Below are 27,698 nucleotides of genomic sequence, written 5' to 3'. Positions count from 1 at the left end.
AGTTCCAGAATGTGCCTGGCTTCCTTTGGCTGGGAACATCTCTCATAAATCACCGTGCTGGCAGCTGCCATCCATTTATATCCATGACCTACCAGGGCTGAAAGCTGAAGTTCTTCCACAGTGACGCCTTTCCATTCAGCCCCTTCCATGACAGCAGAGCCACCTCCTCCTGCCACAAGCACACAAGTACTTATCCATGTGGGAGGCATAGAGAAGGTACTCAGACATTTAAACACATTCAAGGGCAGCTTCAAACTTGATCACTTATTTATGACTGCTGAGTGACAATGGCAGGTTTCAGCTAAATTACCCTGAACACAAGCTCGAATGTGGGTATGAGGAGGCAGAATCTGAATGAATGAAGCCAGGGCTGGTTGGAGAGACAAGCAAAAAAATTCTCCAACCTTGAAAACAGCTTCTGACTTTCACCAGTCCCGCTGTTACTGCCACTCCCAAGAAGCTTCTGAACAAATGCCTGAGAGATAAAGGGCTCCCAAGGAGGAAAAGGTAGACATGGGGGTTAGCAAGAGCAAGTCTCCTTTCCAAAGGCTCAGAGGAGGTACCAGTTACACTTATCCCATGGGCAGCACCCTCTGCAGTGGAGCACTCTGCAATCAGAAAGAGCTGGGCCTTTCCTGTGCAGTGAGCTGGGGCTAGAAGGAAATCAGAATGCTCACTTATGGGCCTCCTCATAAGAAAATTTGGGTTCCCACGTCACCGGAAATCTGTAAACCTGAAGAGACTAAAAATTGGAGGGGAAGCTGAGAAGTATGGGAAGGAGGAGGTACAAAAGGAGCAAAAGAGTCAGTGCATGACCCTCAAAGGTGAAGCCTGCTGAGGGCAGACACTTGGGTTCTTCAGACAGCCCTTTGCCCGCACACAGGCTGGGTCCTGGTGACAACAGACGGGGAACCAGACAGGGAGAAAGGAGCCAAGATCATTAAGTAAGATGGCAGGGGTTTGGGCTACCCAAAAATGTGCACCCAGAGCTGAGCTTTCCCCAGCAGACCGCAGGATTTCCATGCAGGACTGTCCTCCTCAGCTGTCCTCAGACAGTGTTGCTCCAGAGAGCAGACAGCCACTCTCCAGGGACACACATGGAGGTGGCGTGTAGGGCCTGGAAAATTGCATCATACCTATAGGGTAAGGGTCATGGGGCAGTAAAGTGACCCCTGCCTCCACTGCAGCCCCAGCCCAGCCTTCTTCAGGAGTGTGTGCAGGGCAAGCACACTTGATCTTGGCTGGGGAGAGAGGCTTTCTCTTCCCAGCTGCTTCAGGGGACCACTGGAAAACAGAGCAAGATTGCATTACCAATTTCTATTGGCCTAACACAATGAAAACCCATATCTAATTTGCTGTCCACTGTCCCCTAGGTCCCCTTCAGCATTTACTGCTTTCCAAATCTCTTCCTCCCATTGAATATCTGTATTTCAGATTATTTGTCCCCAGCTGTATTAGGAAGCATTTACCGCAGCTGAATCTCATCTAGTGATTTCCTGTCCATATGCCTGACAGCTCCGGGTCGCTTTATGTCACGTCTTTGTCATTGGTGAGGTTTGTAATACCTCTCCACTTAGGGCAATCTACAGATTTAATTAGCATATTCTTTACAACCTTTTTTAGGTTATTAACACAGATGCAGAACACAACTGACACAACAGTCCCCATGGCACCCTGTGGCCTCTGAATCACGTCATATGCCTCTCTCCGAGGCCGAGGCAAAGTGGTCCGTTCAGCATGCTGACAGTGCTTTTGCTGAGTCCCTTTAATCATGAAATAGGCAAAAGGACCTTTGGTCTAGTGTAATGAAAATGATATCGAGCCAATATGTAAGAGAAGTAGATTGTAGTCCAGTTCTACTATTAATAAGCTATGCAACCTTGAGAAGCCACTTCTACATTCATTTAGTTAGTAAATATATTCACCATTGGTCCTTACAAAGGACTTAAGGAAGATCTAAATAATTCTGATACTAAAAATCCCAAGTTTGCTACATTTTTATTAAGCTGCTATTATATGCCAGGTACCTTACATGTATCTTCTACAAGCTTCCCCATAAACCTCAGGTGGTTCAGCATTATGATCTGTATTTGCTGATGAGAAAACTGAATGGAAAGAGGCCAACGAGCTTGCCAGAGGACACGCTGATTAAAAATTGTGAGTCAGTTTGGTACCTTTCTGATTTGAAGGAATACAGTGCAATATTCTTGTTGAACCAACTCCCTGACTGCTAAGAAAAGCGGCATCTACATGAACTGCTCCTCCACCAAACTTGTCCTATCCCTAGCTTCTTGCTTACATGGGCTTCAGTCTACGAGTACCACTTGGGAGCCTGTCCCATCCAACCCCTCTGCCAGCCAAAAGGCTTTGCCAATGAGTGATGCATATTGCTGGGGAGAATTTGTGAGCATATTAGTTTGAGAAATACAAGGTTAGACAAGATTCAACCAACTCCTTGATCACAAGGCTCTTTAGCATCTGTGATTTCTCAAGGCACAGTAGAAACCTCTCAAAGAGAGACACGGGGAGCAGCACTCCCCACCTTATTTCACTGTAGGAACCTCCTACATTAAGCCCCCCGAGAACCAGTCCTCCCTGGATCTGACTAAAGAAGGGAGGTGTCTCCCAGAGCAGCCTCCAGGAAGCTCTTGCCTACCTTCAGATTTCTAAAGCAAGAACCATTCAGAGGAGGGCTTGGGCCTATGAGCTGTGCTGCCCAGTGTCCTTAGGTAACTCTTAGTGTTTATAGCTTTGGTTGTAAGTTTGAAGAGGTCAGAGGATATTTGATTCAGCCTTAATCCTAATTCTTCTGTTTTGTTTCTTTCTTTTTTTCCCCTCCATTTCCCACTTCCCACCCTATATACCCATCTGATGTTAAAATAAGCCCTTGCAAAAATAAGTTCCTGGTTTCTCTTCCATGTTTTTTTTAAGGTAGGTAAAAGGGACTGAGTATATACTTTCTTAGTTTTCTAATTAAATATTATGTCTGTTATAAAATAGCTTTTTATCATTTGTGTATGGAAGACCAACAGCTCCGGAGAGGATTGCCACTGAAGTGTATTACTCAGTTCCCAAGAAGAGGGAATACTCAGCAGAGCCAACTCAAGGAGCAGCAAAGCAGGCCAGGAAGTAGGAGGAGGGCGGAAGGGTGCACAAAGCACAGAAGGCCGGCCTAGGGCTGGCTAGTGTGAGTAATTTCAGCAGTCTCATGGTGTGGGGCTGTCCCAAGAGCTGCCTTGTACGCAGTCCTGGTATGATTAGCCAAGACACATAGTCTCCTGGGGTGGATGGACCAAAGTCTGGGCTCCCGGTTGGTTAGTTTGTACAGGAAAGGCACACTCCTGGGCGAGTCATCTGCAATTTCAAAGAATTAGCTGGCCCCAGGAAAGGCAGTTTTTCCCTGGTCGGCCAAGCCCCAGATGCAAGAGTATCAAAAATAAAGAAAAAAAGAAAATATAATCAGAACAATGAAGCCCACATTGCCATGCAGCCACTCAATCCTTGTTTCTGACTACTGCACAGGCCTCCAAGGCCTCTACCACATTTCACCCTCCAATCACCGAGTGTTTCCTTCAGCTCAAAGTTGCCTTCAGCTCTCCAGCACCACAAATAATACTTTAATGAAAATCCTCGTACACACCTCCTTATGGACCTATGTACGAATTTCATTGGGCTATATATCTTAGAGTGGAATTGCTGGGTCAGAGGGTGTGAGTATATTAATTCAACTCAATAAAAGCTGCCTGCATGCCAGAATGGCTACACTTCTATCCGTGCAGCATGAGGGTTCCCAGGAACCCTCCACCATCAGCCATAAGTAGGTTTTATAATTGTTCCAGTCAAACTGGTAAAAAGTGATCACTTATACTAATTTACATTTCTATAATCTCTAAGAAGCTCAACCTCATTTAACTTTGATCCCTATAACTATCCAATATGGGTTTGCTAAATCAGTTCTTGGAAGCAATAAACACCCAATGGAAAATGATAAACATAATTGTTCTTGGAGTTACTGGTACAAAAGGCAACTAGATGTTGCTCATCTCACCAGAAGTTCACAGGCAAGGGCATGAACTACAATTGCTCGAGACTTTCTTGCTCTGATGGCTGAGACCAGATGCAAACATCTAGAAGAAAAACCTTGTCATGTTGGGTAGTCTGTCAACACGACAAGCCCAGAAACCCAGGCTAAACAAAGATACCTGATACAATTCAGTTATCTCCCAATATCAGCAATTAGAAGCCAAAAGACTCGAATTTGGAAGTATTTATGGTATGTCCATGTTCCCAGGTTCTAAAATATGAAATTATTGCAGTCTTAAAAGGAAAACCGTAATCTAGGAAAGGTGAGCTTATCAAAGCAAAAAAATATACACAGTCATGTAAGGAGCAGTTTTTAATATGCATGACATGTAACATGCATACACAGCTATACATATACATGTATATGTAAGCATATAAATCTACTCATCTGGGAATTACTTATGGATGTGTACATGCATGATGCTGAAATGCCCATGTTTCTATAGACAGTTTCTCTACTCTTCAAATAAATTGTGACTCTTATTTCTAACCTGTAGTCATCCAAGTTTCTGCTCTTAAATCCCAAAGAGCAGAATACTCTCATTAATCCCATCTTAGACAATTGAGTGGATTAAAAAGAAAGTAAAAGCCTAAAATATTAATAAAAATATCATTTATAAAGCTTATAGCATCTTATATATCATGCTATACAAAGCCCATATCATCTATATTAGAGATCATCTGTGGCTGTCTTTAGATAAACCCACATACCTTAGGCAATCTAACACTTAGTCTAATCTAATCTAATAATACTTTTTTTTACAAGGGACAAATGGGAAGTGTGAATGCTGCTCAGGAGGGGCTGATACAAACTCTAATGCAGAACACACAGAGAAACACAAACGTATTGCCAGGGCCATTTCAGATACTCTCTTGCAGTTTTCTCTTTTTCTCTGCTCCCAGGAAAACTCTACTGGCTCCAAGGAAAGGAAACTGGCCGCTCTGGCCCTGCTTTGCACCAAGGGCTCCTTGATGGAAGTGTCCAGCTGTAAGACACAGCCTACTGGGAAACAGAAACTGCAAATCTGCTCATTTAAAACATGAGCAAACTCTTGACATGCCTAGAAGAGGCATTTGCTTTAGAGCACACAGCCTATTCTAACTCCCTGGTTTATGCAGATAGGCCAAATGGTGCCCTGGGTACACTCATCCACACATCAGCCTGAATTAGCTAGTAAATCACAACTGCAGTAGCTAATAACAGCCATAAAGCCTTTTGAGTTTTACAAGGTGTTTATAATAGGCAACTCACTATGATTTATATGAAAAACATGAGTCAGCTCCTGAGAAAAGGTGATATGTGGACAGTGGCCTTGTGGTGTGACCTCTAGCAAGTACCCAAATAAATTGCAGAATTTCCCTCTGGCCCAAGGCTACCCACTGTCTCCTACATATATTTTCCGAACACCCATTGGTAAGAGAACTGAGCATGGGTACACATGGGTCTTCACTGATGAGATGCTATCAGGTGGGAAAGGATTATCTCAGTGCAGCTTAACATAGTGTGATAAATACTAAGGTTAGTGTTGGACCATTTCTAAGGCGGCCCTATGGAGAATATGACAGAATACATATGGTCCCTGCTCTCCCAGTTGAGAAAGCAAAGGGGATACATGCGAACATTGGAAAACAGTATGGTCGGTGAGGGTGCAGTTAAAGGGATGCATTGCCATCTGGGAATTACTGCATCCCCAATTTTGAGAGAGGGGTTTCATAGAGGAGAGGACCTGAGTTGGGTCTTGAAGGATTTATAAAGCGAGGGGTAGAAAATATACTTCCTAGAAGGGGGATCGGGGAGAGAGATGCAGAGTCAGCAGTCATGGTGGCATGTGTGATTCTGAAGGATAGAGGAGAGGAGAAGAGAAAGATGCTCCAGACACACCCCGGTCTAGCTGAGCTAAACCCTGCACTGAGGAACAGTGGAAGATGAGGTTGAAATGACACAGCAGAACTCAGGTTTGGCACCAGGTCACCGTAGGCATCCCAGAAGAAGACACTGTGCTGTGAAACTCACAAGATTCCTGAGAGGTAAGGCCCAGCCTAATGGAAGGAGAGTAACAGAAAGAAGCCAAGGCCTTCCCCCAACTCACTCCTGCTGCAAAAACCAACCCAAGGTGACTTATCCAGCACGTTTTTTAAAAACAAAGCAAAACAAAACAAAATCACTCTCCATTAGGACCAGATGATTGATTTGAGTTTTGGTCTGGCCTCTGTGTATTCTGACATCCTAGGAGAACACTTATTCCCTTGACTTACTTTCTTTCTTCTTTGGCATAGATATTCCCTTTGGTATAAATATGTTGCTATCAAGATTTGCTTTTTAATGGGATGTTGTCTTTCTCTTGTTCAACCATGCAGGGCCCCAAACCTTTCTCCAATCTCCCCAACTCCTGAGGACTTCACTACTGCAAGCTACCTGGGGATCTTCACACAAGGACATCTGTGCATCTGATAAGACCTGCTCCTCAGGCCTGGGCTGTCCTTCTCTTGAGCAGCTCACACAGCCAGCCTGGAGAGGGGCAGACACCATCCAACCTGCCTATCCGTCCAGAAGATCACGCATAACTGCAAGGCCAACTCTCTGATTCCTCCTTTCATAGCCCAATCCAAAACTGAAAAGCAATTTAAAAGGCTCTGTGAAAACTCTGCCCATCTGACTGTAATAGTGAGAATATGATTAACAAAACTAGAATAAGATGGATGGATCAATTATTTAAAATATTCAATCTATAATAGCCATATACTTCATCAGGCATACACCATAAGAAAGTTTTGTAGCACCAAGGCACTATGGAAGAAGCCAATGTAGTAAGATAAGAGAAACTTAAGTCTATCTTCTCTAGAAAGTGACTGTTTTAGTCACATTTCTATTCAAATCCTTCTAAGAACACTGATACTTAGTATCATAAATATAAGGTGAATTGGTAGATGGATGCTTAGATGGAGCGATAGGTGACAATGCAATGGAGGGATGAAATAGGTGGATGGCTCTATAATGGGAGAGTGGATAGGTAGATGGATGGAAAAAACAACTCAACAACTACAATCTGGCATTGGATCGGTAAAAACTTTAAAAATGATTGGAAAAAGACCTTCCAAAAAAGAATACACTTGAAATAAATCTTAGGGTCTTTGATGAATGAGAAGAGAGGAAAAAATAATTGCATGTGTTAACTCTCACATTCTTGACTGGTATCCTATGTTATCTGCTACTGGTTTTCTCTTTTCTCATTATTGGCAGTCTCAGTAAGAGTCTCAGGGGCTGGAGCTTTCTGCTCCCTTTGCAGATCTTTGCTGAAGGAACCCACTCAAGTGTTACAATTAGAGTGAGGGTTCGAAGCAAATAGCACAAATTCCATTCACCAAAACCAAGGTTACCAGAGTATATGGCTGAGAAACAAACTAAACCATCTTTTATAGCTTGATAGCGCTAATCTTGCTTTGTGATATTTTACTTTACAGCTGGCCTGAAATTGCTCTCCACCCTGAGGCTTCATCCATGCATCTAAACCGCTAGGAGACAATGTCACTGCGGCTTGACAACACCCAAAAGGAATCTATTTCCTGAAAAACAAGATCTTAAGAATCTTCTGTTGCCCTCAAAAGTCCAAATTCTGCTTTTTCAAAAAGACTCTAGAAGAAAGTCTCCTAAATTTAAGACTCCAATGATAAGATATAAATAAATGACAACCCCCTAGTAAAGGCTGGGAAACTATGACCTTGGAAATTCAACTTCCTTCCTTCTAGCATGATCTTGTCCCTGACTGAGAAGAAAGCTGTCTCCATTTATTTTTAAAGTATGAATTTTTTTCTCCCAGTGGTCATGGATAGCATAAATTGCTATTAGCCATGACAAAGACAGATAACCTGCCCTATGGCAGAGAAAGTCTGAACCCACTGTCATTTTCCTGTGGCTTGAAGATCTCCAGCTGTCTGTAGTGCATCTCAAAATCTGACCCTGCTAGAAATCTTGTTTTGAGTGAAAGTGAAGTAAAACATAATAAATCCATTTTTCTCTTAAAAGAGCTTTTGGTTGCCATGCGTTCTAAGCAGGAGGATGGTGCTGGACTCTGAAATACAAGCATGGCCAACAGAAGTAGGACCCTGAAGTGCTCACCTCAAATCCTCACTTCCTCTCGGGTCCTACATCTTCAGCCTACAGTTTGGGGTGACACCTTCCAGCCTTGGGCCCTCTTCTATATGATAGAGAACCAAGCTGTAGCAGGCTGAGGATGAGAGTTGCTGCAGTCTGCACAATCTCCTGTTGTGTATGCCCCCCAGAAGTGTGGAGGAACTTGGCGTTATGGGGAGCACAAAGAATAAACCTCAGTCTCCAACTAGGTCAAATGAACATGGATTCCATCAGGCAGACTTAGGACCACGCGGAGAGATGGGTTTCACAGTAACCTCCTTAGAGGAGCCACCCCTGCCATTTCGTGCTTACAGAAGGAACTTCAGAGACAGCACTTTGGTGTCCTCCTTGCCAGAATCATGTCATCTCATATTGAGACCAGAATCCTCAGATTGGCCAAGTTAGAGATGATAAAATACAGAAAAAATAAGAGGCTGGGCCATCTGAACTCACTTACATTTTTCTCTAGGATCCTTGGCGAATCCCACAATCATTCCATCCTGGTGCTCCTGATCCATAAAATAAGAAACCATCTATTCTGCCTTCTTCTGAGCAGAATCATGAGGATCAGATGAAATCATACATGTAAAAACGCTTTCCAAAGTTAGTATCTATTTATCTCAGCGTTAAGGACTCATGATGGTGACTTTTTTTCTTAAGTTCAGAAAAATAAACAAGAATGAAGGCAGAGGGTAGAGAAGGAGAGAAAAGGGTGTCTTAGATAAACTTAGACCTGGGATAAACTCTTTATATTTGTTATTATCTTTCTTCCTTAATCCAATGACTCTTCCAAGTAGCTACCTTATAAAGTCTACTTTAAATGAACTGGAACAATAACTTACTTAACATCTCATAGTAAATAGAAGAGCCAGGATTTGGATCCAGGTTTCTGAGCCCTAAAACATGGGTCCTTCAGCACAGCCTCATGTGTCTCCCCAGACGTCACCAAGCATCCATACCGGGCAGGTCACACAGCCATAGGTAGAACCTTAGAGTTCCCCCATATCTCCATCCTTTGAGCAATCTGAGCCCCAAGGGGGAAATGAGACTCACCTAAACCTCTCTCAGTGAGCGGACTGCTCAAGAAGAGCTAAGATACACGGGCAGCGTGTGGAAATCTGTCCAGGGTGCGGGCAGTACAACCACTTTCTACTTTAGTGCACTCAGCTGAGCTACTGCATGCATTTGCTAGGGTTTCCATAACAAAACACCTCAGATTATGTGGCTTAACAAAGATAAATGTCTTTCCTCAATGTTCTGGAGGCTGAAGGTCCATGATCAAGGTGCCTGCACTGTTGATTTGTCCGGAGATCTCTTTTCTCAGCCTGGAGGTGACCACCCTCTAGCTGTCTCTTCCCATGGTTGCTCCTCTGTGCTGTGGAGCCCCTCCTGTCTACCTGTCCTAATCTCCCCTTCCTATTAGAACTCTGGTTAGATGGGATTAGAGCCCACACCAACAGCCTCATGTTTACTCAGTCACTTCTTTAAAAGTCCTGTCTCCAGGGGCTGGGGATTTAGCTCAGCGGCATAAGCACCTGCCTTGCAAGCAGGCAGTCATGAGTTCGATCCCCAGTACCAATAAAAAAAAAAAATCAGATAAAAGTCCTGTGTCCAAACACAGCCACTTTCCGAGGCTGTGAAAGACAGTGTCACCATCTGAGTTTATGGGGGACACAGTTCAGCCCATGCAGCTGCGTTTCCCAGACTCTCTTGCAGGGAACAGTGTTCACATGCCTGAGTTCCAGGGAATGGGGGCAGAAGTGACATGTGCCACACCACCTTAACACCAGGCCAAGGAATCTCCTTGCACAATCATCCACATCCTCATACCTGCTCCATCCACCGGCTAAACTCAGAGCAGTGAAGGCCTTTGAGATACCTCCAAAATGAAAACTCTCTGGATAGACACACCTCACTCTCCATTTGGGTTCCTGTAGTGGACTGAGTCTAAATGCCAAGATCTGGGGCGACAGTGGCAGCAGGGAGTCTCCCCTGACTAATGCGCTCCGCTCATCAGCCATATCCTTCCTATTACACATCAAGGATCAATGAACTTTACCACACTGGAGAGAGACAGTGACAGGGTGATGTCAGCTTCAATCAATGAGCAGCTCAGACAGGCACAGAGAAATGAGGGAAAAGGTACTTCCTTCTCCAGGCACAAGGCATTTTATTTCCACAGCCCCCTAGAACCCCCTCCGACTTACAGACTCCCATGGGGTCTTCTAGCCCCTCCTCCTTACAAAGGGTAATAACTTGGAGGGGGAGGGAAGGTGTAGATGATAATAATCCCTTTCTTATTTAAACAGGCCATTTTTCTTTCCAATAAATACTTTTTTTGTCAGCTCAAATATCCCCCTTTGATAGAAACCTGAAAATAATTAGCCTTAATAGCTCTGCTGTGAATAAGACGGCACAAGAAGGAGGTAGATGTTAATGGGAACCTTACACTCCAAAACCAACTCACCCTCTTGGCCCCCCTCCCCCCAAAAAGAAATGTAACAAGAAAAAGATTATAGGTTTAGCGCCACTCGGGAAGAAACGTATATTTGGAATAAATGCATGAAATCCTTTAAAAACAGCACACGCTGAAAACTTCATATTTAGTTTGATTTGCTTTCCAAATCACACAGACTGCACAGTTGCATACAATCTTTAAACAAGTACAACCCCCGAGAAGTGTGGATAGATTTAAGAGAAATAAAAGCAAGATCAGCCAGCTTGTAATCTTCTTTTCTCTTTTTACCTCCCCAGAGCTGCATTAAATTGCCTATTGAGAACAATAACATATTTGTGCTTTTATAGGTAGAATGATTGGTATTATGCAAAGATTTGGCTAACAGTCTAAAGGCACATTCACACTGATCAGGGCTGCATGCTGTTAATAATTTTCGGGATGCTCTAGGGAACCCATAATTCCCTGGGAGTACAACTTAGCAGGTCAATGCATGCTTTGTAGGAGTTCTACAGATTCTAAGCCTTTTTTCCAGAACCATGCCAACCAATAAGACTCTAGGAAACCCATCCTGAAGAAGCCTTACATTAAATGTCCCTTATGAGCCACATTCTCATTGGTCTGTTTAGACACAAGGAATGGATGGCCAATTTGAAATATGGCATCCTGGAAGTCTCATACAAAGGCTAACACTTCTCATGTGTCTATACTCTGTGATCCAATAAGACTAACAATGGAAAATGTCGTAAGGAAGTAACTTACAGGAAATACACATATACATACACAGAGACACACCTTGCAATATTTCTCATATAAAGTGGAAAGGAAGAAATAATGGAACATATTGTGGTTGTTGATGGTACTCAGATCAAATCTGATGGAGAACCGTATAGTTTTTAAGAAGCACAAGATTGAGGAATACAACCAAAAACATTAGATAAGAAAGCAGAGCATTAAATATATAAAATATATGAAGAAAAGGAAAAACTTTGGAAGAGAGCTCAGCAAACTAAAAAGTCATGCAGTTTGAATGCAGGGAGTATGGGTAAATGATCTTCTTTGTTAATCTCTCTTGAGCTCATAGCACGGTTATGAAAATATACAAAATAAAACAAAATGAAATGAAATGGTCCCCTGGCCTTTTCACTGATGATTGCTCACACACATACCTGAGCTCTGAGATTCAAAGGCAGGCTCAGCTGTAACTTACAATTCCCATTTTTGGAAGTTCAGGATTCTCTCTGTAAGGAAGTCTTCAGAGAATGGTAAAACTCAGTCCCACAGACAGACAAATCAGGCCCATGCCAGACCAGTCATGTCATTTGCGATGTTAAATAAACAGTTCGCGCACACACATTTAGAAACACAAGGCTTGGAAAACCGCATGGCAGAGCTGCTCCCCAAAGAGGCCTGTTGACACGTTCACACACAGCAGTGGCAACAGCGGCTAACAAATCTTCCGTGGTGATGCGCTGCAGTTTACAAGATTTCATTTGCTCTGAGTTGGAAACCCAAAGGCAAGAAGAGGTGGGGAGCACATCTCACCTGTCTGGGAAAAGTAGTGGTGAGGGCTACCAGGACAGTCCCCTTCCCAATGAAGTCAATGCCTTCAGTCATTTCCAACATGCTCTTGTCTTGGAAAGGCAGAGAGGTCCCCTATTCACTCTCCATGGAGAGAACCCTGACCTCTAGTGTAAGGCAGCCCTGGACTCATATTCCATTAGCATCTCTCTAATAACCTGGAGCTGTCTAAATTACTTTTCTTTCAAGTATATTTTAAAGAATTGATTCTCTTTACCGAGCACGAAGGATGAGCCTGGCTCTGTGTTCTGTGCTTTTTTAGAATCACAAATATGCCTGGCAGATGTTACTGTCTCCACAACAAAGTTTGGCAAAGTTAGAGAATGGTGTAATTTGCCCAAGGTCCCCTTAAATGGTTGGAGGGATTAGAACCCAAGACTCTGGACTCCCTGTCCCGGGCTTACAACACAGCTCTTCGGCCTGTTGAACTCACCCAGGGACTCAGCCTGAACTGCTTTGGTGTGGGGGGCTATAATTAGTTGTCTGGTCCCAGTTGCTTGCAGGGTAAACAACGTCCGATAAACCCACAACGCTGTAAGTATTTATTACATTGCAACCCAGCTGCCAACTGTCTAACCATTTTAATAAAAAGCTATTTTCTAAGGTTTATGTTTTATTGCGTGTATGACTCCCTTATTGGTTAGCATTTTGGAGTTGTGGAAAAGGTTATGAATTTAGAAACTGGCTGCATTCATATCATATTTAAAACTTAATGCTATTTTATTAAAGACATATGGGCCTCCAAAGTACACATATTAAATGTCATGTAAGAAAAGTAGCAGTTTAAATCATGGTCAAATTCATTTTTGACGTGACTCCTGAGGCTTCCCAAGATCTGAACTATTTCTTTGTAAATCTGGCTGTTTAACCACACTCATAAATCACTTTCAAAGCATATTATTTCTTAATTTTACTGCATTAGAGAGCGTTTGGCCTACACAGTGAACTGTTTGTAACAGTTATGTGGACAAAGTTGCACATTTAGTCATATAATGCGCAAAGGAAGAAGGAGGAAAAACAAAGGAAGGAAACCTTTCGCTCTTGGGTTTGTTTTCCTCGTCCTTTGTGATTTCACCCGAGCAAACACAATTCACAGCGTGCCGTTCAGCTAAGAGGGTGCAGGCTGCAAGGTGGCAGCGAAGAGTTTCTGAGCGCAAGAAAAAACGAATCCCTTGTAATTTAATCTTTTCCAAAACATCCCATGACTGAAAATTAGAATGAGTGCAGAAATTAGACTTTTCGTTTTTTGCTTAAACATTAAACTGAACGGATTTTCTTTTTTTTCTTTTTCGATGTGGCTTTGTATACTTCAGGACTTGGTTGTTTTCTCATGATCCCGAGATCCAATAGCTCAACCTTGGGGTTCCAAGGTCTTCTAAGGAGAAGATAATATTCTCTGGATGTGTGTAACAAGCCCCCAGATTCACTCCACAGCTCTTTCCACTCTACTCTGAGGCAAGAGGGGGCTGAGCCCAATGACAAATTCCAGGGTCTAAACATCGGCCTTGACTTCTAGATTCGCCAGGGGAGTTGGAGGAGGATTAAGAGAGTTGAGACTGAGGTCACCCAAATGAAAGAGATTAAGGGCTTATTTTTGCACCAGGCATCCTTCTGCAGAGCTGGGGCCCATGGTGCGACTTGTTCTATGGCTGTCCACACAGAGATGCTGCCCTCTGTCCTCCTGTGCGGGTCAGCTGCTGTGGACCTCTCCTGTCACCCACTGACCTGCTCACTCTTCCTCTGACCCCGGTTCCCTTCCTCTACCATCTCCACAGAAGGCATAGGATTTGCACTGTGGCCCGGGAGACCCACAAAAGGGACCACAGTCCCTTGGGGCCTTCCTCTACTCTTCTGTCTCTTTAAGTGTTTCACCCTCATCAGGAAGTGGATGCTTAGTAAAAAGCCTTGGAAATAGTTCAATCAGGAGTGATCAGAATTGATAGTCACTGTTAAAATTTTTAAAATTTATTACGTAGGTGACCTGTTACCATGAATCCCCCTCATTTGGAACACACTTATCCCGTTGTTCTGGGCACTTTCTGAAACAGCTCTGGAAGTCCTCTCTTGTGAATGTCTTTATGAGGTGTGATTTTAAAAAATACGGTGAATGTTACAGCTGAGCACCATTCAACAGCAAGGCAGGCTCATAAAAATATTACATGTCCTCACCCACCTTTATTCGATCTGGCACTGTGCAACTTCTGGCTTTTCATCAAAGTCAGAATGATCACGCAAGGTGAACATTTTGAACCAAGTTAGGACATGGCGGCAGCCACAACAGCTCAGCAAAGACATCCACAAAAGATGACTTCCAGAGCTCCTTCAGAAAGCGGCAACTGTGATGGGATGAGTATGCTTAAGACAGAAGAAGTGTTTTGAGTGGGATCAATAGCAACGTGTCTCTTAATGTAATAAAATTTTTAAAAATTTAACTATGTATGTGATGTTTCAATCATACCTTGGAAATCCTAGAAAACTCAGTTATGTCATCAGGAATATAGGAGCGATGCCTTCTGCCATGGGCTGGATTGTGTCCGTCTAACTCCTATGTTGAAGCTTTATGCACCTGTGTGACTGTATCTGGTGACTGTTTTTAGGACATGATGCAGCTTATGAGACCTTAACCCAAAGTTTAAATGAGCACCTAACCGAACGAGGCCCTATGTATTTATAAGAAGAGGAAAATTCAAGCTGGGGAAAGTGCATACACCTCTAATCCCAGCATTGAAGAGGCTGAGGCAAGGGGATCACTGAGCTCTCACTAGGTATCCTAGGATTTTTGGGATCCATAACAAGTTGGAGATCAGCCTTCGCTACAAACCAAAAACCTGTTTCAAAAAAAGAGGAATGTTCATATTCCTTCGTTCTCCTTCATATTCACTCCCACTTTTTTCTCTGTGTTCTCACCATTAAGAGCAGGACACAGAGAAGACAACCGTCTATTAGGCAGGAAGAGAGTCAACACTTGGACCCGTCATGCTAACACCTTGACCTTGGGCTCCCAGCAGTTTGAGAAAGTAAATTCACTCTAGGTGAGCATGGTGATGGATGCCTGTAGTACTCGCACTCTGAGAGGTTGAAGTAGGAGGACTGCAAATTGGAGACCAATCTGGGCAACTTAATGAGATATTGCCTCAAAAAAAAGCTAAGGATACAGCTCAGGTGAAGGCCTTGGGTTAATCCCCAGTACTATAAAGAAAGGAGAATGGAAGGAAGGAAGAGAGGAAGGAAGAGAGGAAGGAAGGAAGGAAGGAAGGAAGGAAGGAAGGAAGGAAGGAAGGAAGGAAGGCAGGCAGGCAAGCAAACAAAGTTCATTGTTTAAGCCTCCTGGGTCTCTGGCATTTTGTCACAGCAGCCCGAAGTGACTAATACACACCCTACTCCTCATCCCCCAAGCCAAACCCAAATTACCCTCCCATATTCACCTGCACTGATGACAGATCAATGCCACCAAGGCAATGTCCTGAACTTGCATGAGTAAACAATCATGGTTCGGATTCTCCATGCCAGAGACAGTGCTCACCCCATCCGCAGATCACCTCCCTGCATCCTCCCAGCAGACATGGAGGAAGCACAACATTCCCTGCATTAAGAAGGGGAAAGTCGACAGCAGAAGGTGCAAGCTCAGCCTTAAACCCAAGGGTAATCCTGACACTGGAAGTGGGCCCAGCCCCCACGTGGAACAGCAAATCCAGCAGCAGCACCTGGACAAATTAAGGAGCGTATTTTTTTCATGAAGCACAATAGCCACGATAAATTCAGATTTTAAACCTTCCCAAAAGAACAGCTGGAGGCAACTGTTTGAATCATGTCAAGAACAAAAATAAAGGTTGGGCAGTGGAGAGGAATGAATAAAAATGGGCCAAATAAAACACAGGGCAGGTCACCCAGCCAGATAGCCTCTGTGACAATCCAAAACACCAAACAAAAAAGCAAGAGGCGACTCACCAGAAAATTTCACTCATGAATTAAAAGCTTCATTAAGTAGAAGCCCCACTTAAAATTCCCCACGTCAAGAAATGGAAGAAAAAAAAAGGAAGAAAAAAATACAACCTTGGAGCCTAGACTGAGAGCATTAGTTGGCTGTTGAAAAGAAATAATGAGTTGTAATTCAGGTAATGTAGCTCAAAATTTATTGCCATATTTTAAAATGCACATGAAAAATAAAATTATCCTAAAATGTCCTTGGTGAAAAGGCTGAGCATAATTGCTATCACTGACAATGGCACTGAACTTAGCTAAATTAACATCAAAGGAAGCCCCAATTACAGAGCATCTGTGCATTATTGATGGTGCCCTGTCTGTTCATTGAAGACACTCCACTGTAAGGAGGAGAAAAGCAAACCAAAGAGCTAATTGTACCACCAGCCTTCAGGGACCCCAAGGGCAGACTTGCCCTATCATGCTTGCAAAATGCCACTTGTCCTAGTCAGAGTGATAGAGAGGATGCATTTGGCATTGTGGCTTCCAAGGTGAGCTATGGTGAATACAAGCAGGCACATCATGGGACTGACTACAGAGGTTCCTTTCCCAATCCGTGTCATGATCATAATCCCAAGGAAAAGTTATTGGAATTCTGGTGAGTTTACTGCAAGCCATCACTTTCAGTGCAACCCACTGTGAGGATAAATACACTGAGCCATGTTTATAGTTATGGACAGCCGAGGAGTCCTGAGTCCAGCCCAGATGAAGGTTCATGGAACAAAGGTCTTCACCCGGGGCCTAACCTGGATTTTATTCATTCATGAAGAAAGGAGTGGCTAGAGGATGAGTGATGGGGAGAATGGTGGGAATTACATGAGTACTGTGAGCTGGGCTAGCTAGGAGGACAGATAGCCCCTCTGAAATATACAGAAGGAAGGATATGCAGAAAGACCAATCTGCATAACACAATTGAGGTAGCATTTAATGTTTAGAAGGCTGGTGCTCCAGTTCTGATGTGCAAACTATTTCTGCCCTAGGAAATCATAGCCTCTTTCTGGAGGTTCAAACCAAGCTGACAGTCTTGGAGCAGTGGCTCTGTACCCTACTAGGCTCAATGGTTTAGGGAGACACAGAGAAGGGAAACAGTGACTGTCATCTAGCTTCAAAGATTGCACATCAGCACCTCAGCCAGCCCTGTTTACATTGCTTAGAACCATTGAAGGGAGAAGGAAATGGCTTAGCCAACTCTGTATTATATCACTACATGGAGGAAAGGCCTACTTTAGCCAAAGTGGAGGTATCTGCTCTGAATTCAAGGAAAGCCATCCAGGTGGTCTTCTATAACCACCAACTCACTTTCAAGAGAGTTGTGACAAGCCCCACAGTGGAAACTGCTGGAGGTTCAGTAGAAGAGATAGGCCAAAAACAGGTTCTCCTTCCTTCTCAATGGCTGAGACGCATCTCCATATTATTTTTTAATGAAAAAAAGCATCTTTCTGAGTGCCTGCTGCATACCGGTACTCAACTGGTGTGTATTTGCTCAGCACTCACCCAAACCATATCCTGAAAATTACACATCAGTCACATTCAGATGAACACAGTGAGCTTTTATTTCCAATTCTGTGAAGGCTTAACTCCATTCAAGTTGGATCTCCTAAGGTTATCTTACTACTTAATCCTATCCAGTAATTTTGCTTTTAGGGTTAAAAAAAGATCAAGAGAATGTTAAGTAACAGAACACCCTTTTAATCACTAAACTTATCTGACTTTTCTTCTATATCTTCTGCTCAAAATGTTCTCTTTCTGCTAGTGTTAACAGGAGACAGTTTGGAAATAATCAACACTCAGGAATAGAAAATGGGACCATGCCATCCTCATTTTTCCTCCTTCCTTTCTCAAAATAACTTTAGCACATAATCAATGCTAGCTTCACAAAGATGTTCATGAATTTTCACTATTGGCCTGGCATCTATGTAGCTGACCACTGGCCCATACATCCTGTAGGCTTCCATCTGTCTAGGATACCTGACTTCCCACAGGCTCAGCCCCTACGATCAAGTATTTATATAGGCTCAGAGAGAACTTACCATAGCAGAGCTCCAGGAAGCCCCAGAGTTTGGGAGGACAGACAGAAAGACCCAGGCACAACTGAGGGGAGAGAACACCAGCACTACCATAACCTTCCCTTCACGCACTGGCCAGGTACTGGGGACTAGTCTCTGTTCATAGATGAATTGCTCCTGCATTTCCCCCTGCTCCTCCTTACCCCTAACCTGGAGTCCTGGGGATGAAGTGGGCAGTGGAGGAAAGGACACTTAGAGTTAGTTGCAGCTCAAGCGCCCTAGCACACCTGGTACTGGAGGAAATTCCCTGCCAAGCTCTGAAACCACACACAGAAAACAGCACCTAACCCTAACTCCAAGAATTCCTTAAGAAAGCATCTTTTATTTTGCTGCCCACTTGTTCTCTTTTCTTTCGAGTTGAATTTTTAAAAATACAGTAACAGGAAGCACATAAGTATCAAAAGCAGAGTGAGAAAACCCTCTTCCAAAGTGAATGAAGACCACAGTGAGTTGCTAATGTGCAGATTTCAGACATAATTGGCCATTAGAGCTCCATCACAGTCATTACCAGCAATCACACAAATGGGGACTTACAATGGCCCAGTTAAGAAGCCTTAGAGTCACTCCTTAAACAAACATAACTGGTCTCATAGGGAGAAAGGTCTTTTGGGTAAGGACAGGTTACAGGACATTTTGGAATGCCACAGACTCACTGCCAGGAGTCACTATTGGGTTTCTGTTACCATCAACTTTATCCTTACCCAGACTCTGAACTTGGGCAGTCCCAGGAACAGGACCCTTGGAGCCAGCCCATTCCTCCCTGTGACCACTTGAGCATGAACACCAAATAGGGTGCTCTGAAAGCTGTGTGGCCTCTGATCCAAAACACTCCAACACTCTTTTCAGCACAGAGCGTTGCTTCCAAACACCCAGAAATCCAGCTGCAGAACTGCCTGGACTTTTCTTCCACCTCAGACTTGCTGAGGGAAGTCACAAACTTGCCCTAACACAAATGCCTGGCTCTTGAGTCTCTGCCTACCCCATGCAAATCAACAAAATGGGTTAGGGAAAGAGTCACAAAATCATAAATGGAAATCACACAGTCCCCCTTGGCTCCTTTCCATCTCATGGGCTTCCAGCTTTTGTGTCCCTGTCTCCCACCATCTGCCCATTTTTTGTGAACAAAAGTGGTGGTACATGGTAGAAACAGCACCAGCTTTAAGGTTGACAGTCTTTACTGAAGGCGGGTATATAAGGGGTAGGCCAGGAGCTTTGGGCCTAGGAAGCCCCAAAGAAAACCCTGATTCCACCCTACTGTGTAACTTTAGGCAATGTAGGTAACTTCTCTGATCATGTCTCTCCTCATTATAGACTCAAGATCAAGAAGAAAATGAGAGAGGAAATTGTTAAGTAGCCAGTATAATATCTAGCAGACAGTAAACTCTTTTCCCATGCCATGTGTTCTTCCAACTAACTAACTAACTAGTTGTTCTTCTAACAGGAAAGTTTCTATGTACCTAATCATGTATCATCAAGCAGCCAGCTGGTCACTTCTCTTCATGAGCAGCTGGTCTTCTTCTCCTCATTAAATTCTCAGAAAGCCCTCAGCAGCAGGTGTGACACCAACAACAGCCACTGACCTCAGAAAACCCCCAGCGGAGTTTAAGTGAAGACTGTCCATTCAGATGGTCGGGGAGCATCAAAAGGCATGATGTGTGGGCGGTGTGGCTGGCCAGGTGCTAGGTTTCTGCAGCAACAGTGCTGCTCACTCTGTGTGGCTCACAGCAAGTATTTCTCCCTGTGTGGGAATGTGTGGCTTCAGGTTTCAGATCAGGTTCAAGTTTGGTCCATGTATTTCTTATGCTGTTTCCATAGCAAATGGCAGATGGGTGAAAGCAATGAGTAGAAATACATGGTGTTTCATGAGGTCTTGGCCCAGACTGGCATGCTGTCATTTCTATTCGCATACCATTTGCCCAAGTGTGATATGGTCAAGGCCAAGGCCAATGGAGTAGGAAAGTATAGGCCACCATGACCGGAGGAACCATAGCAAAAGCAGAAAGAAAGGGACAGTTTTTACATAAATAATGCAATATGCTATACTTCTCCAGATGGTCAGGTTCCAGAGACAGTATGGTTTCTTATAGGTCTTTATTCCTCATGTGTATGTCACCTATGTCCCTAATCTGCTTCACGTAAGTCTATGCAAATATCTTGAACACTTAGGAGACCAGTTACAGAAGAGTGTGAGCCAGGCTGTTGCAATCTTGCAAAAGTCAGTGGCCCCACCAGAAACACAGCAATGTCCTCCTAGGCACTGGGCTTCATGAACTGGGCTCTGACATGTGCTTAACCCCTGGGGAAGCCACAGGGACTCCTGCGAGTACGTCTCAGGGGCTGCCAGCAGCACTGGGCACCTTTCCTCTTGTGCTGTGAGTTTCCCTTCTCCGTTTATAGAGCTTCAACAAGGTACTGCAGAAAACACATTCCTGCCACAGCCTATCTTTCATTTCGGAAAAGCTGTTACTCAAATGCTTCCAAAGAACAGGACTCTGAATGTATTTACTCTAGACAAGGGATGCCATATTGTTAAAAGCAGAAACATAAGCGATTTCCTCTCAAATGTCTGTAACAAACTGTGAAATCAGGGGGAAGGATGAAAAACAAACAAACTACCCATGTTTGGCTTTTGGATTTCCCTCTAAACACACTGCCCAAGCATTTTACAAAACTGAAATTAATTAAAATGTTTTGCTGTCTTCAAAATGCACTATGAAGTAACTGAAAATAGAATCGGAAGGTATCTCTAGACAAGAAACATCTGTGCAAAAGTAGAAAAGAGCCATAAACACTAATATATTCAGGTAGTTAGAAATGTCCAGAAAATCAACGAACATATTTTGGGATTTTTTTTTTCCCAAATGGTTGGCACTGTAGAGAGCTGTGAATATATACTGGCTAATTGTCTATTTAATTGCATGTTCTTGTGGTTTACAATATTTATTTATAAGCATGCCCTGGCTTTATGCAAAATGTTCAATGCTATCATCATAATAAATCTAGAAGCAGTTTCTGATAACCTTTTATGTGTTTATAATGGACTCAGATAGGCATGACAGAAAATATCAGACATTTACCTGAGAAACCAGATATGATGGTACACCTATAACCCCAGAACCCTGGGAAGTTGAGATAGGAGGATTGCAAGTTTGAGCTCAGTCTGGGCAACTTAGTGAGTCTTTGTCTCAAAAGCAAAAAAGGGGTGGCGATGTAGCTCAGTGCAGAGGTCCTGACTTCAATCCTCAGAGAGAGAGAGAGAGAGAGAAGAAAGAGAATGGGAGAAAGGAGAGGAAAGAAGGGAGGGGCGAGGGAAGATTCTGCCTCCACTTAGGACACGATGGAGTCAGTAAAATGCAAGACAAGACTAACCATGGAAAACAGTTCAACCAAGCAAGTAGCCAGTTAGTAACATTCCTTCAGGGTCAGTTAAAAAAATAGACTCCAAGAAGGGAACGTGTTATCTTAACTATAAACAGACTTAACAGAGGCCCCAAACACATTTTCTGGGAAAGCTGCTTAGTTTTTAAAAGCCTTGCTATGAGCAGATAGGCTGCGAGATGGGGAGGACTCAGGGGTGTGGGGCGGAAGCCTCAGACCATGCTTTGCTATCCCACGAAGCTACCAAAAACAAAAGCCACGGAACAGGGAAAACAGCAGCCATAGTTTTTCCCATCAGAAATAATCTCCAGGTGAAACCGTTGGAAAAATTCTTAGAAAATCCCCTATCTGCCCTTTCTGCAGGTTGTACCGGCTCACTTCTCTGAATATGATGATGTCTTTCCTGCTTTTGCAAATGATCATGTTGAAACAATTGGAACTGTACACACTTTCCTGATGGATCTCCCTGAAAAGTACTGCTGCTTGTGGTTCATTCTCTGGATGGGTACTGACTGAGCCTCTGCTATGGGCCAAGTGTCAGGGACAAGGAAGCAAGCAAAACACGTCAAGTGCCTGCCCTAAGGAGCGAGCATCCTGGTGAAGAATAAGGTCCTCATCCCTGTGGTAGATGGGATCCCAGGAGTTCCTCTCCCTGTTAGTGTCCTAGGTTGCCTTGTTCATGGAAACTCCTAAATACAAAGATGGAAGAAAGTCAAGTTACATAGGGAGCTAGGGTCTAACTCCAAGTGTCAAGCCATACATGATGGGGAACCAAGGTATGACCACAAAAAGGAATGTAAGACTTGTTTTCAAAAAGATATCAACATTCACAGTCCTATAGGTCACCACTCCTTACCCATAAGAGTCACCAATGCAAGTGAAAACACACATTCCAAGATATTATCTGATATCACTGTGATGCCCAGGACAGCCAGGCCCTGGTTGCTGTCCCATGGTTTCTATAAGGTTCTGAAGATTAAACAGTTGGTAGCCAACTTTGTATACAGGTCTGTAAACAAGAGGGCTCAGCTTTAAATAATTATGTCAAAGAAATGACAACTATGCTTTTTGCCAGAATGGGGATGAATAATTACAAAGGCAGGACATAATTAAGCAATTCGGACGTTGGATTTTGGAGCTGTGTCTCTGATGTGCAGGGCCAGTGTGCCTGCCACACCCACCCACCTGGATGACCTCTACACTCCTTTGATCTGAATTTCTCAGTGTGGCTGGGTGGGGAGGCTCAAGGTCTGGTCATTAGAGACACCTTTCCTTGGGGACCTCAGCCTTCTCTGTACTCAGCTTGATTCTCTGTTTTGACAATGCTATGATTCAATAGCTGATATATGACAGAGATATATATTTTCTTTAAAATTCTGGGAAATGAGCAAATCCTCGATGTTGCAGGTCCATTAACTAAAACACATAGTTGCAGAGTCTGGAGGAGCCTGCTGTCACATGAGCTATCGCTTCCTAACGAATGACAGCGTTTTTTCTCTAGAACAATCAGAGCTCAGATGGAAGGCAGTTTTTAAACAACAAAAGCCAAAAAGCAGCAAGAGAGGAAAGAAAGCATATCATCAGAAGAGAGCATGAGAGAGAACTCCCTTTGGACACCGGGGCCTGCCAGGTCCCAAATCAAACCCTTGGTGACACGGAGGGGAGAGAGGGGTGGTCTTAGTTCCCGGCTGATTTTGCATTTGCATCAGCAGAGAACACGCAGACTGTCTGTTCCCTACCTCCAAGGCAAAGGCTGCAAATGGAAAGGTATTTTCCATTCTCCCAAATACTTTATGTCAGGAATAAAATGAAAACAGCTCCCCAAATCATACCCCCGATCATCCATCAGCTCATTCTGCTGCATAAGCACAACAGGCCGCTACCACCTTGGAGGGGACAGAAGCCAACCTGAGACTCCGACTCTTTATGAAAAAGAGGTCTGCGCCACGTGGACTCAGCATAGAGTCGGCAATTCACGGAAAGAAAATTGCTCTCCACTTAGAGGCCGTCTCCGGGTATACACATACCTCCCACTGCATACATATGTATATATACACAGACGGGGGAATATACACACCTGCATAGGAACAAACAGTCATCTGTACACACTGTGAATGGGCAAAAAGCAGCCTTTTGAATACAAGTTTATTAATTCAGCAAGGAGCTCATTTGGCCTTCTTCTATTTACAAGAAAAGTACCAAAGCATATCTCCAAAAATAACCAACAAAAGGGTATTGCTTCTCATTCAAGAAAGGCATTGAGTTTGACAACAAACCAATAACACACTGAGTTCCTCTTATGCACTCAAAGGATCATGGCATAAATAGGATACCAAACCAGAAGCCCAAGACCCCTGGTTCTGGCCCCTGCTGTACTTCATCAGGAATGGGGGGCCCACAGTATTGTACCCTCATCCACAAAACCAGAGAGCAAGTGACCTCTAAAGTCCCATCTAGTTTGGAAGTCATGTGGCTCTACAAAAGATGACCTAAGGTCCCTAGGCTTGGCGTGAGTCTGTTTGCCTCTCTCTTCTAATTAATGGGCATTTTGAAGCTTAATACAGTTAGAAAGGATGTTAGAGTCAATCACGCAAACATGAGCTAATTCTATAATTGATTGGGAGCTAATTGGGAAGTCTGAAGAACATTTCTGCTGACGTTGCTAATGACTCATGGTGGATTTTAAGGAGCCATTTCCAGTCACTTTCAAAGCCAAAGGAGGAGTCCAGCTCCCTCCATCTCTGTTTGACAGAGTCTTACTTTACTTGCATTTGGTCTTTACCTTCATTTCTGTCTTCCTGTGAGGTTCAATTTGAACAAAAAGACCCAAAGAGCTAAGTAGAGCCAGAGCTCCACAGCCAGACACATAGATAAAACCTCATCTCTGGTAGGTCCTCATCAGGTGACGGGGGCCCAGGAAACTTCTTCAGGCTTGAGTTTCCTCTACTGCAAAGGGAACCAATGATCCTTCCCTCCTACCTCACAAGGCTATGTGAGGATTCACAAATCTGTAGATAACGAATCTTGGGACAGTACAGTGGTAGGCACATACATACGGAGTACTCTGTTCAACTACAAAGGGCATTGTTTATTCCAACGATAATGTAGCCTTTCTCATGCCGAAGGCAAAGGAAGGCAGGAGGAATAGTGACCTACTCTGGACGGTGTCCACGTGAAGGTTGGACGTGTAGGAGGGGTAGACTGTAGCCCAGGATATTACAGAGTTCATTTGTTGTGCTTTGCTGGGTTTGGTGGCATCGGCTGTCTCTGCAATATTTTCCCCAAAAATGAAATAAAGGAAGGAAGGAGGCAAGGAAAGAAAAAAGGCTGAGAAATAAATTCTTTCATTTGGACAAAATTACAAAAGCTAGACTAACGAAAGGCAGTCATGTGCAATATGTCAAACCTGGGCTTCAATGAGGAGCACTGTTAACACTTTAATAGCTACAAAATGAATCACTCAATTAATTTCCCACATGCTGAAACAGGTAACAATACATTTATCTGCCAGTATTATACCCTCCATATCATATATTTCTACAACTGTTAGCAATTTTATTCAGCATAACGGGAAATCAGTTGCACCTCATGGATTCAGGGGAAAAAGTAAAAAGAGGCCTGAGGTCTGCTGCCAGCTGAGCGACTTGATGGAGGAGGTTTCATTGTTCTGCTCTGCTTTGCTTTTGTTTGTATTTTCTTTTCCTCCCTTAATCACTTGCAATGCATGTACAGAGGGCTATAAGTCACTACGTGAGGACAAACCAGACCTGTAGGATTTCTGTGCCAGCGTTTTCAACACACATGCTACAGTCTCATGGGAGATGACTGCGTAGTTCCACAAGGCCCAGGGCCATGACAGCTCTCCAAGGGGTCAGTGGGGGTCACTGAGTTTATCCCCCAGCCTCTGGCTTCAGTGAAGGACGCCAACTCTTACCAAAGAGATAGTTGCGTATGACCTTAAAAACATCCTTGTGTCTGAATTTAAGACCCCCAGCCAAGCCTCCCCTGCCTCATCAGAGCTGCCATTAGGATGACACCACTTTTGTGCATGGCCCTCTCACAGATGTGGCTGTAAAGCAAAGGTTGTAAACACCATTCCAATGTGCTCTGGAGAGTTATATGTGGGGAGCCCGGGCCAAGCCTGGGACACACTGTCAGGAATCACTGGCGCCTGTGCTAACGTTATCTCAGGGAGCTGTGGAGTCCTCATCTATGACAAAAGAAAATCTCTCTCCCTGGTCCCCCTTTGGTCATAGGAAGGAAAAGCCAGGCCTCAAGGAAGAAGAATGTGACCCACTGCGGAAGCAGGAAAGGCTCAGTGCTTTCTCCTTTCTTAGCTACACACCTCTAGAGGCCCCCACTCTGGGAACATCACTGAGGAAGAGCCCTGGAATTATCCCTCAGAACTTCCCCAGTGACCTTCATTAGGTGGCCACTTTATCACATGAGGCCACCTAATGAAGACTGTCCCCTTAGCCTGGGTTACAGGACGACCCACTTCATACCCAGTCCTATCTCCTGTTAGGCCCACGGTGTATCTGCATGGCTAAACCATGAGATCTCATTTGCATTCTCAACACACAGGAAGATGTTCCCGAGCTCTGAAGAGGAACCAGGGTCCTGAGGTGTCAGTCCCTCATGAATATCGTGGAACAGACAGCTTACCTTGGGCTTCACCACCTTCATGAAGGCCCCTCTGACCAATGCCTCTTCTCGTTCTTGTCTAGTTACTTTCCGGGCATCCAAAAACTTCAACCTAGGCAGTTTATGCAGAACAAAGCATCTGGAAAAGATTCAGAAACAAGGCTGTGATGCCAGTCCAAATACCCAAGCAACGTTTCTTGACCCTTAGGAATCACCAGTACAACTCCTAGATCTTGGTTACGGAGTCACCTGTCTGCTGTTACAAAGAATGAACAATAGGCTGGGCAAGGCGGCGCATGCCTGGAATCCCAGCACTCAGCAGGCTGGGGAGGAGAATCACTGCACATTTGAGGCCAGCCTGGGCTACAAAGTGAGTTCAAAGCCTCATTTAGGGGGAAGCTTGAGTGATTGTATTCACACAGACAATCAGCTGAACTTTAGAAACATACAGTAATGGTTGCTAGACTCAAAGGTACACATCCCACATATACACCAAGATCAGCCAGTAGGACTGTAGCAGAATATTCTCCTTCTACTTTGGGAAATGGGCCTGACTTCTTCCTTACACAGGAAGTTCCCAGAAAATTAACCTATACCTACCTTGATTGTACCATTTATGCCCCCTATTATTCCTTTAGGATGTCTCACTCTCATCTCAATGGACCTCCATTTTGTCAGGACAACAGAAAAACTAGACTGCTGTCACTTGAATGACTTGGAGTACAAGGTAGGAACATGAACGACTGAAAAATGCTTCCTCCTTAAGGACTCAAGTAAAGATCTTGAAGGCCTTTTTGTTATCATTACTGGGGGTATGTCTACTGTGGTCCTAAGAAAATCATCTTCATCAAGGAGAAACAAGGGGAGTTGGTTCCTAGGAGCCATCAATAATTGCTCAACGAACTTCCATTCCTTTTGGGAGATGCTTGGATACTCATTACAGACTCTGGGGATTATCCAGTGTCTATATGAATAAAAAACTATCCTCAAGGTGTGTGTACATAGAATGCCAAGAAGATGCACTTGGCCAGGGTAGAAGTTTATAAATATATAATAAATACAGAAAAGGAACAGGCACCTGTCCATCTCCTCTTTGTTAGTGACAGTCACCAACCCAGATGCTTTCCCTCATGCCCCCATATTGGATCAATCATACAAGTGATTGCCTGGCTCTTATCTTGCTTAGGAAGAAGAAGTGAGTACCTAGTAGTGCCAGCAATGGATTCCCTAAGGGAATCTGTCACTTCCTGCCTGCCTAAGTACATAGCTCCTCAATACACACTCATCTTTCAAGACTTGAGCTCCATGGAAGTGTCTTCTACACCGCTGGCCTTCATTTTGTTAGCACTCCTGAAATACAGGCAGGACCATCTGGTTT

At 43.9% G+C, this 27,698-nt stretch overlaps 1 protein-coding gene across 3 annotated transcripts in view; it reads right to left on the bottom strand.

The window, feature by feature from the left end:
• The window catches only part of Lrmda (leucine rich melanocyte differentiation associated), a 996,798-nt gene that overhangs the window by 399,164 nt on the left and 569,936 nt on the right, over positions 1-27,698 (bottom strand). For all 3 annotated transcript variants that reach the window (XM_063238708.1, XM_063238709.1, XM_063238710.1), the window contains one exon: positions 26,342-26,459. In XM_063238708.1, the coding sequence (XP_063094778.1) occupies positions 26,342-26,459 (118 nt within the window). The remainder of the gene's footprint in view (positions 1-26,341; positions 26,460-27,698) is intronic.

The sequence above is a fragment of the Cavia porcellus genome, unplaced genomic scaffold, assembly GCF_034190915.1.
Source record: "Cavia porcellus strain 051 isolate PalLab524CR breed Dunkin Hartley unplaced genomic scaffold, mCavPor4.1 scaffold_28, whole genome shotgun sequence".
Taxonomy (NCBI): domain Eukaryota; kingdom Metazoa; phylum Chordata; class Mammalia; order Rodentia; family Caviidae; genus Cavia; species Cavia porcellus.
This window is presented reverse-complemented; position numbering and strand designations above follow the sequence as displayed.